Raw genomic sequence first — 17,803 nt, forward strand, 5'->3', positions numbered from 1 at the left:
AAGTAGAATGTGAGTGAATTTGATGGATAGTAGAACAACAATGTTGGGGTTTTTTTACATTCTAAAATATCATGCATTTTAGATACATTAAGATGACTTTTACTAAAATTAACTTAATATTCATTAAATACCAATATGATTGTGAAACCCTTTAAGATACAATTTTGTGTTCAGGATGCTGATGAATAAACAAGTAATACAACATATTACAGCTAATTTTTCTTTCTACATACTAAAGTTTTTTCTCAAATTTTACACAGTACACTAAAGAATAGATTATATAGCCTTAAGTCTCCAAAGAGAAGTCCTCATCTGCATCAAAAGATCCTTGAGAGGATAAAATATAACAGGAAATAAAAAAATCAAAAAATTTCACTGGCAATTTCTCCTACATCATTTGGTTTTTACTTAGTTTTACAGGGACACTAGAGAATTAGTATGAATACTCTTACAATAAGTTCATATACTCTATTTAGTAGTATAATTTTCAAATATGACAGAAATAACCCAGATGTGAAATGCTGAATCATTAATCACAGTCATGATTAATATTTCATAAAATCAAAGCAAGCCTATCCACCCCTAGTGTCATCAGATTTCCATAATGTATGAATCAAATTTAGAAAATGTCTGATTTGAAAATACCAGATGCTCAGGTTATAAAAAAGGAATGTTCAAAAACTATATCCAAGAACAGAACACTATTTAGCTTTACAGTTTAAACTTTTTAAAATATTAATCATGTGGAAATTATGAGTTTAGAAAGAATAAACAAGCAACATTAAATGGGAAGAGAAATAAAGCTAGCTTATTTCTATGCTTAACCAATATATTAATATTTTAGAGATAATATTTTTCAAAAACAGAAAAAAAAGATTTAAAACTTAAGACTACAGAAGAAATTCTAGTGATGCTACATGGTTTCAAAACACTACACTGAATTTCTTGAAGTTTTGGTCAGTGATACTCACATAACTAGATGAAAAAAAAATGTGAGAACAAATAAAATCCTTTTATCATAAAATCAGTAAAGGTTTACTTCAGTCCTGGAAGCTCTAAATGACAGAGATCTACTGTTGGCCACTACTGATTTATGAACTATAAATTGCTAATATATTTTGCATTCATTGAGATATTACAAACAAAAAAAGTCTGTTAATGTAGGTCACATTGCAAAAATAAAAATACTCTGGGGAAATATGTACCCACTAGGAAAGTATGGTTTTAACTCAGGTCCCATATATTTTTATTTCTCAAATTAAAAGCTAATTATTTACTATAACACTAGTTCAAGTATAATATAAGTAACTCGTTTGAAGTGAAAGTAATAACTCAGGAAAAGTCAATCTTCAAACAAACTCTTAAGTAAATTTAAAATGTATTTCAACTTGCAAAAATTCATTGAACACTATTTTTAGAAATTTACCTGACAAAAATATAATTCAGAACTTTTTTTTTATAGCTACAATGTGTAAATATGCATATTAGCACCAATTGATGTATACTGGCAAACCTGTCAAGGTATGCTGACACATTATAAATTTTAATCTTGAAACTATGCATCCTGTTTATTGTAACTTTGGGGCTAAAAATCAAGCCTGACAGTAGAATGCACTTTTCAACAATTTCAGATAAGCATTTTCTTTCTTCCCTTAACCTTGTTATAAAATCTCCTTTACTACCATTTTTTCCTAAGCAAAAAAACTGAGCAGGTATAAACAGTTTTGTAATATATGTGTGATGCTGTAATTCTGTATGAGGTTCTATTAATATAGTTAATAAGAATGAGTCATAAAATATTTTCTCATTTTCCTCGCTCCTAAAGTAATTTTAAAAAATTAAAATGTCTTCTGGTCCCGCCTTTCCTCTCATAATAAATTTTTTTAGAAAAAAAATACTTGATGTAATAAAAGTTTTGTTGAAATTGAAATATAGCACTTTCTAAACTGATTTACCAAAGTTTTATACCATAAAATACATCGTTTTCCTCTCCCAACTCCAATACTACTCTTCTTCCATATGGACATCTTCAAGCAGAAGGTTAAAGATCAACTACTTGTTAGAGATGTCATAATGGATGGACCTATTCTATGGGTGCTTGTTCAAGACATTTTTAACTTTGCTTAAAATTTTAAAGTAGAAATTCATATCTTTCTGCAAATTGTATATTTTGGAATTTATACAAGATTAGATGACCTCGAATCTTTCCTAAGAGTTTCTATGAATCAATGATTCTATTGGTACCAGTTATCTCTTACCTACCATCCTCTTTCTTAGGGCCACTGTATGCAATTATATCCTCTTGAACCCCGATTATTTTCTAAACCCATCTTCATTAATCTCAGAAAAACTTCTAATTCTCTCTCATTTGTGAACTTCTAATTGACTCTAATCTCTCATGAAAAGCAAAAAAAGCAATGCGAAACACACACCCACACACACACATCTTTTCAAGAAAATAGAAAGTTATAAGTTTTGAATTGAAAGTAAAAAAACTAGTGTCATCAACTTCAAAGGTTAAAAAAGTATCTTTAGCATTCCCACAAGTCACCTGACAACTCATTTTTTTATCCATCAATTTTTCCCTTAATCACCAGTCTTCAAGATTTCAATTCCATTATTTAAAATGTTCATTACTAACTCTGCAATACTATTGTTTTCTATTATTTTTTCCATCACACATGTATAGTTTTCAGGTATATGGTAAGTTAAAAAGGCTTGGAACTTAACAAAAACTTATAACAGAAGTTTCATACAAAAACTAACAACAAAATTATAACCAACTTTTAGGAAAACAAATCCACTGTGAATTACAGACTTATGTAAGCAACATCCTAATTTACATTTCTGAACTTCTATCTTCCTACTCCCTGTAACAATCTTTTGTCAGTCTCAAAAAAAAATTAATGGGATTTTTAATAACCCAAGAGAAAATATAATTGCATAAAACAGTACTCTAAAACTATAATTGTTTTCACTCTTCCCTGAGCCCCCTTTAAAATAAGGTTGACAATTATATCTAGCTAATTTGCTGTTGGTAAAGGTTAGACATTGAGAGGCTAACAAAAAATACAAATCATTTAATGATTGCCCTAAAATTTAGAGCTGCATATAGAAACATTAGCTGCTATGCCTAAGTACCAACATATGATGAAAATAAGAAGGTTTAAATTTAAATAATAAATTTTCTGTGTAAAGAATGTAATATTGTTTCAGCACAGATTTATTATTGCATAACTAAGTCAAGCAATAAGCAAACTGCATCTTCATTTCAGGAAAACCTCTTGGCACAACATGGACATCACTATATGTGATCTAAATCACTCTTGTCAAAAGGTTTGTTGGTATCACACAAATTACATGTTCCCAGGCTATAATGTAGGAAAAAGATATTACTTTTGTATATCAAATTTTGATGCCAAGAAAGGAACTATGTTAAACACAACACAAAAACTGTTAATAGCTTCAGATCTATTTAATAAATTACAATCTAAGAGGAACTAATTCTTTTAACTGTATACTGATGATTCTTATATATTTTCTCCAGACTAAAGTTAACAAAAAGGAACAAAAAGGACAAATGAATATAAAAGATATTCAAATTTTAGCAATTATCATTTTGTATCTATAAGAATGAAATAGAAAACAGATTTTGTAAGTTTTAGAGTTCATGTGTTTAATTACTAAAATTAGATAAGCAAAAGAAATGATGCTGGGTACAATGACAGCTACAAATTTAATAAAATGTATGATACATTATATTCAATTGGCACATACCTGTATTAATATTCAAGTTTCTGAAGCACAGTAATTACTTTAAAAATTGCATTAAAGAATTCTCTAACATATTTTTTATTAATACTTAATTATAGTTTTTCTGGTTTAATAAGTACATTTGTGATTTTAAAAAATGTAAACCAACTTGATTAAAGATCAAATGTTAAATATCAAATTTCCTATAACTGTTTAATTAAATCTAATAACAGCCTGCAGAACAAAATGACCTAAACATTTTGTTTAATGAAAAGCTAAGTCATAAAAAATTCTTCCACTATTGCTACTACCACCACTTCTACTATTACTACTACAAATTCACATTTTATGGTGTTCTCTGATGTTTCTCTCCCTCAAACCCTCAAAATGGGTTAATACAAATTTAAATACCACATAACAACTAATAAAATTGAAACTCTAGGGTTAAGTGAATTAGAGGCTCCTTGTCATAAAGTTAGTAAATGAGAAAGGTTTAATACTTCATACCTGAAGGTCAGGTTTTTCAGCCATAATATGCTGTCTCATAATAATTCCAACTTACATTTATAGCATTTAAAAATTTCCAACTGATTTTGCATATTATATTTCATTCTCAAAACAGCCCTGTGCTTCATAGGTTGGTACAAGTGTTATTATCCCCATTTTACAGATATAGAAAGCAAGATTATGGCTTTCTCAAGATCACACAACTAGTTATGTTGGGGTTTCAAACCCAGGTCCTCTGTCTTCAGATTTGGTATTCTTCCAACTAAACATACAAAATGAATGCCAATCAGATATAGTTTGAAGTCTCAGTCAAGTGATAGGGAAACATTTGGCCCCTTGAGAAGTGGTACAATCTTGGACAATCTATGTGTCTTAAAATAATACAAAGAATTAAAAGCAAAGTTATATTCCTTGTAAAATGTGTAATTTCTTCATTATGATGGAATGCAACAAAACATCTTGCCCTTGGGTTGCTCTGTTTCAGCCAAAACAAATGCAAATGACTTGTCGGATGACAGCTGTTTGATAAGGCTCCTCTACAAGACCTGCATGCTTTACTTTTTTCCGTGAAACTTGGGATGAAAGGCAGAAGGCAGGAAGAGAATTAATGTAGCATACAGTCTAAAGGCAATGCTACAACCGTGATTAAGTAGAAAAGTTAAAAGGCACAGATTTTCCACAGCTTCGCTGCGTGCAACCCATCCGTGTAACAAGTTGACAGGCCTAGCGCGTCAGCTCCATCATCCTCTCCGACAGCTAAAACGCAGCATTGCATCCCTTTTCAGAGAAAATTTGCGTCTGCACCATGAAGCGTTGTACATTATTTCTTAGCACTGCAGGGGGCTCAAGTCCATATGGAACCTTCACAAATATTACCACAGATCAAACCAGCGGCGTTTCGAGGCAGATTTGACATACCTATTTAAATGAACAGCAGGGGTCCTTGGGCTGCCTCAGGCTGTGCAGGAGAAAACCTCTGTGGAAAGTCTCGGCTGTAGCTCCATTACTCAGCAAAGACACATTCTACATTTATCATTCATTTCATTTCTGCCAGGGCAAGAAGCTCATTTGCCCAAGGTCAACAAAAAATGAAAAAAAGGTTGTTTCCCCACCCCACCCCCTACCAAGAAATGAATGTATCTGACAAGTGGGGATTTTGTCCTTTGGGTTTGTGGAGCACAAATAAACACCAGATAATCTATGGATAGAAAAGCTTTGTATAGAATAGGAATGTTTGAAATCTGATATCAGATTGGGAAGGAAAGGATGGAGTATGTCTGATAAATACTTGAGTAACTTTTGAATAAGCATGAAATGGATGAAATAAAACTTGACAGGTTCAACTTATTTTTTAAAATGTTCAATGGTTTCTTTCATTCATAAGTGATCTATCTTTCTATAGGATAATTCTGGAAAGTCAAAGAATTTGCTCACTATCAACGTCCACAGCTGTGAAAAAACTGTTAATAATATGGCAAAATGAAATGGAAGTTAGAATGTAATAAGCTGATATCTGAGATAGCATTATTGTAAAGGTAAATAGACTAAAATTCCAGACTCCTATTCATTTTCATCCACAAATATGAAAATCTCAGAACAATTTTAAAATGTAATTATATGTAACTGTCTAAATTTCCCTCATGTCAAATGCCTAACTGAACCTAACAACTTTATGTTATACTAGATACCTTCTTTTCTGCCTTGTTGCTTTACTAGACATCTAATAAAATGTCCTTTTTAAAAAAATTTAACTCTCTAAGCAAATCATATTATAAAATAAAAGAAACTGGTATAACAAATTTCAAACTACCTATTAAGAGAAAATATTTAAAAAGAAAACAAGCCATTCAATTATAAATTCAATAAATTGAACGTTTATTTAAATTAATAGTATCTATACAAGCATAAAATCAAACCTCTAGAGGTCTTATTGTCCATTATGAAAATGAGTAAGTAAATTCTGAAGCTTCTGAAAGCTTTGATGTAATTAGTTAACTTAGATTATAGCTTATATTATTTATCATAAAATATGATGTACTTACATGCATTAATGAGTAATATGACGGCTTGCCAGTATAAAATAGAAAGTGAAATGGACGGCCATCTTCTCCCCATTGGATTGCTAAATGAAAAGCCAGATGAGACCAAAAAAAATTTGTATATAGATCATGCCGAATTGTAATTCTAAACCACTTTTATAATGCTGATTAATGTTTAAAATACAAGCTAAAAAGAAATAAAGAAAAGAAATATCATGGATATTTAGTTAGATATTTAATAATTCAGGATATATCTTATTTAAATTTATTTTAACGAGAAATTATAATATTCTAATATAATCATCCTAGCTATCTCACCATAGGATAGATTCTTATTATGTTCTTAATAAAAGTTTATATGAAATGGGCACTATCACATTATTACAAACAGAAATATTAAATGTGAATTTATTATGCCTATCAGGACACTTAAGTACATCCCAAAATGACAAACTAGGTGCTATATAATACACTCTTAGCAATAGGAACTATCAATCAAATATAAGGATCTATGTGAAAAAGCTTTAAAAACTGAAACAATACATAAATCTTAAAAATTTTCTGAATTGAAGATTTTATTCTTGTACATGATTTTCTAGACTGTACTATTTGATTCAGTGCTATTGTATCAATCCATATACTTCCTAGTTTATTCACTTTTCAAATGCAAGTTCTAAGTGTATTAATTAGAAATTAGGTCTGTAACAACAAATTATTCCCGTGAATAAACAATTTGATATACTGAGTTCTAATATGGGGAAATTAACATGGAATTGAAAATTAAACAAAAGACCCTTTAATTTAAAAATACTTTAAAAAAAAGATATTTGTGTCTAACATAAGAATAGTTCCCTAATTTAGAGAATCTAGAACATTGTTGCTATCTGGTGAAATTCACATAGGACGATTTTTTGGAACATTTATTACATTAAAACAATATCAGCTCAAAAGTCCTAATTTAAACAACCATTTATGCTAGTTTTAGAACTCTCAAAACTTCTATTAAATAAAAATTAAACTTGAACTATAGCCTAAATTGTAATATGCTTCCACATTGCAAAATATGGCTAAAAAAATAAATTGTAGAAGAATAAGACAATAAGGTTACTTACAGAATCAATCTCTCTCTATATTAAGTGTATAATCAATCAATATTAAGCACTTACTATGTGCTAGGCACTGTGCTAAGAAACAAAAGACAATCCTTGTCTTCAAGGAGCAAACAATCTAATAACAAAAGACACCATCATGCAAATAAATATTTACAAACTAAGCTACGTGAAGTATAAATAGGAAATGATTTGCAGAGGGAAGTCACTGGAATTAAGAAGGGTTGGGAAAAGCTTCCTGTAGATGGTAAAATTTTAGTCAATGGTAAGTATCTACTGTGACCATAAAATCAGAACTTTAGAGGTCATCTGTTTACACATAAAAATATATTGTTAAAAAAAAGTTTGTCATGAAGCTTCCCCATAAATGAGCCTTTGTTTAAAAACAGCCTGTTTAAAATGTATCTGAAAGATGCAGAAGGGAAGTGGGGGAAATCTACTTCAAGCAGGGAAGTGAACAAATAAACTCCAGGAAGACAAAATCTTGATAAAAGTTAAAAAAAAAAAAGTGAAATTCACTTGGAATTACTGTGTTAGTAACACAAACACGAAGAATCCTTAGTGAAGATAGAACCATAAGGCAATCACATTGTCTTTGATATTTTTCTTCATTAACCATAAATAAAACAGAAAAAGAAAAAACAAAAGTAAAAAAACAAAGAAAAACAAGAGAGCCAATATATAAACTATGCTCCAAATGGTAAACAATTACCTACCCAGAAGACAATGTTCCAGAGCTCAAAAGTGATTTTATATTGTACTAAAAAGCAAACTCTAGAGAGATGCACATACTCTTCTAGGTTTTAACCTGAAAAGATATAGCTATGACTCATTAGTAGTTATGCTGAAAATATTTAGGCATTGTACTTCTCTATCAATCCATCTTTATAAAGAATGGTTAAGTAATTCATAATTACTTCAAGAGAGATATTTAACAGAAAAAAAGCACAGAATTCTGAATTGTGAGCTTTTACTTCTTATTTAGCTATCCCATTTAACTATACCTGATGATAGCGTGGGTAATTATTTGGGCTTAGCACATCTTAGTCTCTAACTGAATTGCAGACCCAGAACACTTAAAAGCAAGTTTAGATTGAGTTTCTACCGTAAAGATTCAAATATCTTGATAAAATATTTTAGCTCAAATACTTCCATTACTATAATATAGACAGAATTCTATTTTAATGACCTTTGGATTTCATTTGGGCTATTGTTAAGAATACTGGACCACTATTAATGACTCTTGTTCCAGCTCAACCATTAAACTACTGGGTGACTGAAGGCAAAATCACTTATACACTTATTATGCCTGTGTTTAGTAATTTGCTAAATGAGGCAGGTGGCCTACATGATTTCTAACCTTAACTTTTACAGCTCTAAAGTTATGAAATGGCATACCCTTTGATTATTGTAAAAATGGTCTAAAAAGGTTAGAGTCTGTCTGGACTTGTGTAATAGAGCACTCTCAGAGAAGCATTTCCCTTCTACCAAGGTATAGTAGCACTGTTCCTCTAACTCAGAGAATTGCCTCAAGTACTGTAAGAGTAAATAACTTGCTCAGGGTCATATAACCAAGTGTCACCAAGCTGTTTTTTTTTCCCCTACACTCTCTTCCTATAATAGGGAAGGCTATTTATTGCTACAATATATATAGAAATAAACTGTGGTGCTTATTTTTAAATATTCTGTTTCAGTTTTCAAATTTTTACGTGGACCAAATATTTGTTTTTTAATTTTAAAAGTTTTTTATTTTCAAAACATATGCATAGTTTTCAACATTCGTCCTTATAAAACTTTGTGTTCCAAATGTTTTTCTCCCTTCTTTGCCTTCAACCCCTCTCCTTGACAGCAAGTAATCCAATATATGTTAAACATGTGCAAAGAGATCAAATATTTGTAAAAATAACTGGGAGAACAAATGAACAGAAGGTTACACAAGAAGATGTTTTGTCAATTCCAAGGCAAAGCAATATTCCCGATTCCATTTAACAAGTTTTAAAAAGCACTGTTAGTCAACAAATATTTATTAAGAATATTAAACAAATATTAAGGCTTAATATGTGAAAGCCATTGATAAATACTGGGGATACCAAAGGCAAAATACAGTGTCTGTCCTCAAGGAACATATATTCTAATAGAAGAGAAAAACATGTAAATAAGCAGGTAGATACAAAATATGGATAGTGCAGAAGGAAGGTAATCAATCTGAAAGAAAGATCCTAGCATCCAGGAGATGACCTTTTGCAGACAGTGAGATACTAGCAGAGCCTTGGAGGAAATCAAAGAAATCAAGAGGCAAAGGTAAAGTCATCCCATTACTGTAGGCAAGAGAGACAGCTACTACTGTTGGAGTGGTGGGAAGTGACCATGAAAGATATAGGGGTAATGACCTGGAAAAGAACTGAGAGGTGGAGGGAATGGTGAGGGTAAAGAAGAGGGAATAGTGTTAGGGAAAACAAAGCAAATGGATCATGAACCAAGAATGGAACACTTGTGATGGCAAGATGAAAGGGGTAACAATCCTTGTGTGTAGGTGAGGTGGAGCAAAAGGAACAAATAGATCATGAGAATTAAAAAGATAGGCATTTTTTGTTGTTGTGTCACTCTTAGTGACCCTGTTTGGAGTTTTCTTGGCAAAGACACTGATGTGGTTTGCCATTTCCTTCTCCAGAGGATTAAGGCAAACAAAGATTAAATGACTTGCTCAGGATCACATGACTTGTGAATGCCTGAATCCAAATTTGAACTCAGGTCTTCTTAATACCACACCTAGTGCTCTAACCACTGAGTTATTCAATTGCCTTCAAATGCTGGCACCTAGCAGACATTTAATAAACAAACATAGGTTGGTTGATTGAAGGAAAAAGGACCAGAAGATCATAGATTTAGAGCTGGAAAGGAACTCAGAGGCCACTTAGTGCAACCATAGATAAACAAAGTGAAGCCAAGAGAATGACTAGAAAGGCCACCCAGAGAGGAATGGGCAGAGCCAGGTTTCAAAGCTTGATCCCCTGAGAAACAATCCAGCCAAATTCTGCTTTGGCCAGCAGCAATATGGTTTCTGTCCTGAAAGTTAATTCCAATGTAATCTGGAAAAAAAAAAAAAGTACTTGGGTCTAGGAGACATTCAAAAATGAAAGCAAAGAACCTGCTCAAAAGAATTTTTTTTTTTTTTTGAATAAAAAGCAATGGACCGTGAGCAACGCAACAATCAGAGATGGGTTGGACAAAGAGGAAGAAATCAGAACACCAGCCAATTTAGGGAAGCTTCATAAGGTACAAGATAGTAAAGACTCATGGTTGACCAAAAGTCCAGCCATCCAGGGAGGAAAAACAAAACTGACTAATAATGTATACCACTTTGAAGATGCTGAAATACAGTAAGACAGACCACTGAATTAATTCATTATTACATATACATACTTAGACAGTTGTGCAGCTATTTAAATCATAAAATGCTTGCTTCAATCAAGTCCATCTTTGAAATACAAATTTTTTTCAAATTTTATTAAGAACAGGATGGCTAGCTTCTTTGTAATTTATTTATTTGATAATGTCAACTTATGAAACAAACCAAAAAAATTCCAAAAAACTGGTATTTACTCCTTTGAATATGTTGGAATTCTGCAGTGTGATGGCAGACAAAAATCAATTATTTAGACCATCCATAAACATTAACAGCCATTGATCCTCTAAAAATGAAATCCTTATTCAAGGGCCAATGCAAAAGTGTACTACACCACTATCAAAATAGAATTTTACCATTCAGAAGGTTCTTCTTTTCTATACACAAAAGCAGAAGAGAGAAGAAAGTCGAAGCTAAAAGGATGGTTCACAGGAACTATATTAACATGTAAATAAAGTTAGTGAGATGGTTTTATCATGCAAACAACTGCATGGTTTATTTGGTGTTTGAAGATCACTACAAGAATAACTGTAACCTATCTACTAACATTAGTTCTAGAATAAAAAGAGATAAATTCTTAATGAACTGAGGAGACTACATATAAATATACTAATCTATATTCTGATTCTTAGTAACTTAAAGGCAGAGAAGAAAAAGTTAATAGATATGGTTTAGGAATTTGGAATTAAAGATTTAAAAAATTGTAGAATATACAAAAGCTTCACATAAATACTTGAATACTTTTCATCTTTTCTTGTTCCTAGTTATCCTAAAAACTAGATATGATGAGCAAAAACTATCATCACACAAAAAAGGAATTTGTTATATATGAAAAACAGGAAGTTGCTTGTTACTGATATAGGAATCATTTCTGAACCAGCTGTCTGCATACAATCAGAGCACTAACTTGGTAGAACAAATTTCACTTTTAGTAGAAATAAAAATTAGTATAGAATATGATGTGCAATTAAAATACCTCCAAGCTGGCCTACTTAAATGAGTTACTGACATTGAACAAAGAAATAGAAGGGGGAAAAAATGCAAATATTTGATTTTAACAATTTTATAGAGACATTTAAATGATATAAATCAATTACTATGGAAACCAAAAGACCTTAAAAATCCCACTTAGCAAAAGACTGAATTATTTGCCAACCAAGGAGACACAGCACTGAAAAACATGGCTTAGAATGTAAACTCTTTTGTAAAATATGAGGAAAGATAGTGGAACATTATGAGCTACATTATCCCATGAGAAAATCAGTAGCAATGGAGAGAAAAGCATTTTAAGAAAGCTCAGAAAACAAAATTCCAAAATCCCAACTAAAGTCATTTTTAAGATTTAAGAAAAGATTGAAAAGATCTGCAAATATTTCTATACCATTTTTCCCCAACAAGGATTGTAGAGTCATTACATTTGGACTCTAGAAGAAACACAAATCCTAAAGAAAAAAAAGATGGGAAAAAATGTGGTACTGGAGTACCACAACTATATCAAAAGGAGGCCTGTGGTGGAAGCCAAACAATTTTGAAGATGATAAGTATAGGGGAAAATGGGAAGATATCAAAGGTAAAGTTATAATCTCAGAATTTATTCTTACCTCAAAAAAGTAACTGAGAACAACTATTAAGACATGTCCCCTACAGTTCTCATAACACAGTAAGAGACAACAAAAGGAAAAAAAAGTTTTTGGTTTAATTTATTTACAGAGGAAAAATGAAGTAAAGAATGATGTGAAGTTGAATGGACAACATATAAAATTTGTCATCATCTCTTTTTCTCCCTCTGTCTACCTGTCTATCTGTCTATTTATATCTCAGAAAGACACTGTTGCCTATGTTGTACTTAAGAAAATGCAAATTTCCTAAAATGATCTCAAGGTTTTCCAAGAAATAATTTTCTTTCTAATAAACCTTTCTAAAACTGAGATTCCTTCAGTTGTAATACAATCGTGAGTCAATGATCACCTGTCTCTAAAGAACTGAAATTGAAAATTACCAATGAGGAGAGACACATGCAAGGCATGAACAGATATGTTGTAAATAAAGAATTAAAAAGAATGGGTATAAAAGATATTAAGTAAATGTACAAACAAAAATGATGGGCTAGTCACATTTTGAAAAGGATAAATGATGGATAAGTTGAATGTTTAGAATGTTTTTGATGTCAAGAAAAAACAAGGAAGACCCTTAATAATTCTATCCTTCCCCACCTCAAGCCCCTCAAGAATTAGCAATTAAAAAGAGAAAAGATCAATAATTGAAAGTAGTATTTTCCAGCTAAAAATTGTGATTCAAGCCTCAAAATGTCCCAAGAAGGAAGAAGGGTCAGAGGCATCTAGAAAAAGAAAAAGGGTAGTTTTGATGTTACAACTATATTTTGGCTTGATAGCAACTCAATGTATTACAGGATGGATAAAAAAACACCCTATCAAATCATAAGGATCTGAATATAAGTTCTTGGTTTGAATGACAAAGGGTTTCTTATAGATTTTATCAAAGCATAAAGAATAAAAGAATCACGCAAGAAGGACGGGCATGAATGAATTGTAATCTGTATCATCAGTGAGAATATCTACGTTGATATCAGATTCATAGGAGTATGGACTAACTGAATATTTTTCAGACAGTTGTAAGGGACAACTGTAGGTCAATGTACATGAACATGAAAGATAAAGAAAGCTGAAGTTTATTCCAATAATGACTTGTATGAGAAATGACGTAAAAAACAATAACAAAACTTCAAGGATATTGACAAAGTTTTGTGCTGTCCATTCAATTTCATATCTGAGTCTCAACAACAGGCATTCTTTATTCACTTCATTTCTCTTGTGTAGGTAGTTAAGTCAAATTTTATCACTTCTTGCTGTGTTCCAAAAACTGTAGATGGCAAATATTGATATTTATGACCCAAAAAGAGGTAAGCTAAACAGGAAGCAAGAGTAAAAGAAAACTGATAGAAAGCCCAAAGACTTAATTGGTATCCATCTCACACACACACACACACACACACACACACACACACACACACACTGCAATAAAGAAAGGTTGATAAGTAAAAGTATTAGGATGTAAATTGTTAATCCTCAGTAGGTTCAATAAACATAATCTTTAACCATGATTTCAAAGAAATGATGAAGTATGTTATCAACTTAACTGAGAGAGGTGATGGATAGACTCAAATTATAGAATAAGATAAACATTTTGAAATGTGCCCAATGTGAGAATTTGCAATTTTTACAAGAGTTTTGATCATCCTTTTTTCTTTTTCAATGGAGTAATAATGGTAGAAAGGAGAGGGAATAGGTTAGTGAAAGGGAAGAAAAAAGAGTAAAAAGGGAAAAGCTGGGGAGGGCACACAGAAAGGGGAGGAGAGGAAAAAATGGAAGGAAGGAAAAGAGGTCAAGGACACATTAAAATTTTTAAATGTATAGAAAAGAAGTTATTACAGAGAAAGAGGGAAAGGAAGCATTTATTAAATGCCTTTTATGTGTGAGCTGTGTGAATAAGTACTTTAAAAATATTATCTCATTTGATCCTCACAACAAACCTGAAAGATAGGTGCTATTATTATCCCTAGCTGAGGAAAATGAGGCAAACACTTGCCCAAAGGCCCACAGCAATTTATTATAACTATAGTTAAAAGAAATACAGTTTCATATTCAATACTATTTTCTTATAATAAAAGCATTTTACTACAGCAGATAAGTCAAAAAGGAGGGCATGTACAATCTCTCATTTTCTATACGATTCTGATCTCTGCTATTTTATATTTTTAAAAGCTTATTGTTATTATTATCAAAAGACAAAATTCACATAGCACTTTTGAGTTTTACAAAGCATTTTAAATACACTGTCATTTCATTCTCAACAATCTTGCAAAATAAAGATTATAGGCATTATGCCCATTTTACAGATCAAGAAACTTGAGGCTTAGAGAGGTTAATTTGCCCTTTCTGATTTGCCCAATATCTACACTAATATCAGAAGTGGGCCTTGAATTCATGTCTTCTGACTTAAAAGTTCTATACAATACTCTTCTCTCTCTTTAAAAAAAACAATAAACAAAAAAAGAGATGACTTCAAAATTTCTACGAAAGGCTTATGGGGGAAAAAAGAAAAAAAAAAGAATTAAAAGGCATGGATAGATTGTTTTCTATACTGATGAACTACCTATATTTATAAAATCTTGAATCCAGTGCAGTATTAAATAACCAATTCAAATTATTGTAAGAGTCTACGAAATCATAGAACATTTTCCCTTTGCATGAATAGAGGTCAGCAAAATCTGGGCAGGAATTGTGAAACTTTAAAGACATAACAAAATGCTAGGCTTTTAAAAAATCTAACGTGGAAATTAAATTTAGCCTAGCAAAAATTAAATTAGATTAGGATCTTGCCCAACATACTATACTCTAAACTCCAAATAGATAGTCAACATATCAAAGCTCATGTCATAACTTAAAAAAAAATTGGTGGTAGGGATACAATTTTTAACCAAAAATAGGAGAAAAATCACAAAAGATAAAATTGTGATTATATAAAATTAGAAAACATTTGTACTAACATAATCAATTTGGCTAGAAAAAGAAAAACTGAATGGGAGAAAAACAAAAAAACAAAAAACTCAAATACCTCTACTAAAATTCTTATATCTAAACTGTATAGGAACTGACATTAAAAATATAAAACCAAGAACCATTTCCTAATATAGTGGTCAAAGGATATAAATAAAATTTTCACAAAAATGTAAACTATTAATTACAACATTAAAAATGTCTAAGATAATTAAAAATCTGTAAATTAAATGCAAATGCAAAACTTGCACACTCATCAAGTTTACCAAAAAATAAAATAAAATAAAATAACACTCTAACCACATTCACTATACTGCTGGAAGAATTGTGACATGGTTCAAATGTTCTGAAATACAATTTAGAAACACAAGAAAAGTCACTAAATTGGTTTTACCTCTTGATTTGAAATACTATCATTTTATATAAAATGAAGCCAAAAAAAAAAAAAAAAAAAAAAAAAAAAAAAAAAAAAAAAAGGAAAGAAAAACTGAATGCCAATTGTTTGGAGATTGGCTGAATAAACTGTGGTAAATGAATTTAAAGACTGGACTATAAAAAACTATGAATATAAGAATTTCAGAGAAATATGAGAAAACATTTTTGGCCACAGAGTTTATAAAAAATCACTGCCTTAGGGGCAGCTAGGTGGCACAGAGGATAGAATAGCAGCCCTGAAGTCAGGAAGACCTGAGTTCAAATCTGGCCTTAGACACGTAACACTTCTTATTTGTGTAACCCTGGGGGAAGTCATTTAACCCAACTGCCTTAGCTAAAAAAAAAAAAATCACCACCTGACAGTAGAATGTAAGACAACATCAACAGTGTTGCTTAACTTTAATTGTTTTCTATGTTACAAGAGAAGGTTCAGTGGAGCCCTCAGTGGAGAGGGAAATATTCAGAAACAACCATAATGTTAAAGAATAAAGCATCAATAAAACACTATACATGTATTCAGTGACAGTGTTTAGGAAAGTCAAAGAAACAAAAAGGATCTATAAAATCAAATCCAAATAGAAAAAAAAAAAAAAGGTTAAAAAAATTGTACAAGGGGAAAAACCCAAGCCATATAAAAACATTAGGCCTGAAAATGTGATTCCTTGATTGTGGCCAATTTAGAAATTCCTTCTTAAAAACAGATTGTAAATGAATTTTCAGAAGGACTCTTGAACCTACTTTTCTAATTCCAATCCCAACTAAATCCAAATACCATAAATTCCAGTTTCATTTAACCTTTTTTTTCCTTTCCTATATCTTTTTAGAACTGATGCTTCTCAGTATTGCTCGTCTTAAATCACTGTTTATTCTATAAATGTCTTGAACATCTGACATGGTATTGAACAATGGACATATCCACTACCCAATCATTTTCCTTCTTAACTGTATTTGATTAGATTATTTTGTTGTGTCTGACTCTTCATGATTTCATTTGTCTTTTTGTTTGTTTTTTGATAAAGATACTAAGAGTAGTTTGTCATATCCTTTTCCAGCTCATTTTACAGAGGAGGAAACTGAGCTAACAGGATTAGTGACTTGCCTAGGTCACATACTGGTTTTGAACTCAAAAAGATCAGTCTTTCAGATTCCAAGCCCAGTGCCCTATCTGCTGTACCACTTAGTTACCCCTAAAACAAGTGTATTGTGATTCAATGATTTCAGTCAAATCTGACTCTTTGTGACTTCCTTTGGGATTTTCTTTGCAAAACTACAGGAATAGCTTGTAATTACCTTCTCTAACTCATTTTGCAGCAAACAAGTTTAAGTAACTTGCCCAGGGTCACAAAACAAGTTAAGTGTTTGAATTCAGATTTGAACTCAGAAAAAAATGTCTTCCTGATTTAGACCTGGTGCTCTACCCATTGCATCTTCATACCTTTTTCATTCATTGAAAGTTATTTTATTATACTTTATTAAAACAGGTTATAGTTTTTGTCACTTTCCTAGGAAAAATCAACCAACTGGTGAGACCTGAATACAGTCAGTCTAAGGGAGGCATTTCTATTGCAGTGAGTAAAGAAGCATCAGCCACAAAATCAGTATATATTTAGTAATCAAAATAACCAACCTGAAAACAAAATAAAAAACCTACATCATTTAAAAATATTATTTAAAATGAAATTAAGAAAATCTAACATTATATGTGTTAAACAGCGAAAAATATCTGTATTAGACATATTAACCACTAAATTTAAAGCTCTAATAAAATCTTATAAAAAGGATGCAAGATTTTGCTAAGCTGGAAAACTGAATTGCCATTTAATTTTTATTCCAAATATACTTCCATGTAATGTTGTAACTTATTAGCAAAACTTACTTTTACTTACCAATATCTGGATTAATTTTTGTATTTTTTAATAATTACAAATTACTAATTCTATAGCATCTTTCAATCGACTTGAAAAGTTGAACTGCATG

General features: G+C 31.2%; 1 protein-coding gene across 1 annotated transcript in view; it reads right to left on the minus strand.

The window, feature by feature from the left end:
* The window catches only part of MRPS9 (mitochondrial ribosomal protein S9), a gene marked incomplete at its 5' end in the record, with an annotated part of 91,164 nt that overhangs the window by 21,609 nt on the left and 51,752 nt on the right, over nt 1–17,803 (minus strand). The window contains one exon of the mRNA XM_051990552.1: nt 6,303–6,382. Coding sequence (XP_051846512.1) covers nt 6,303–6,382 — 80 coding nt within the window. The remainder of the gene's footprint in view (nt 1–6,302; nt 6,383–17,803) is intronic.

The sequence above is a fragment of the Antechinus flavipes genome, chromosome 3 (assembly GCF_016432865.1).
Source record: "Antechinus flavipes isolate AdamAnt ecotype Samford, QLD, Australia chromosome 3, AdamAnt_v2, whole genome shotgun sequence".
NCBI lineage: Eukaryota > Metazoa > Chordata > Mammalia > Dasyuromorphia > Dasyuridae > Antechinus > Antechinus flavipes.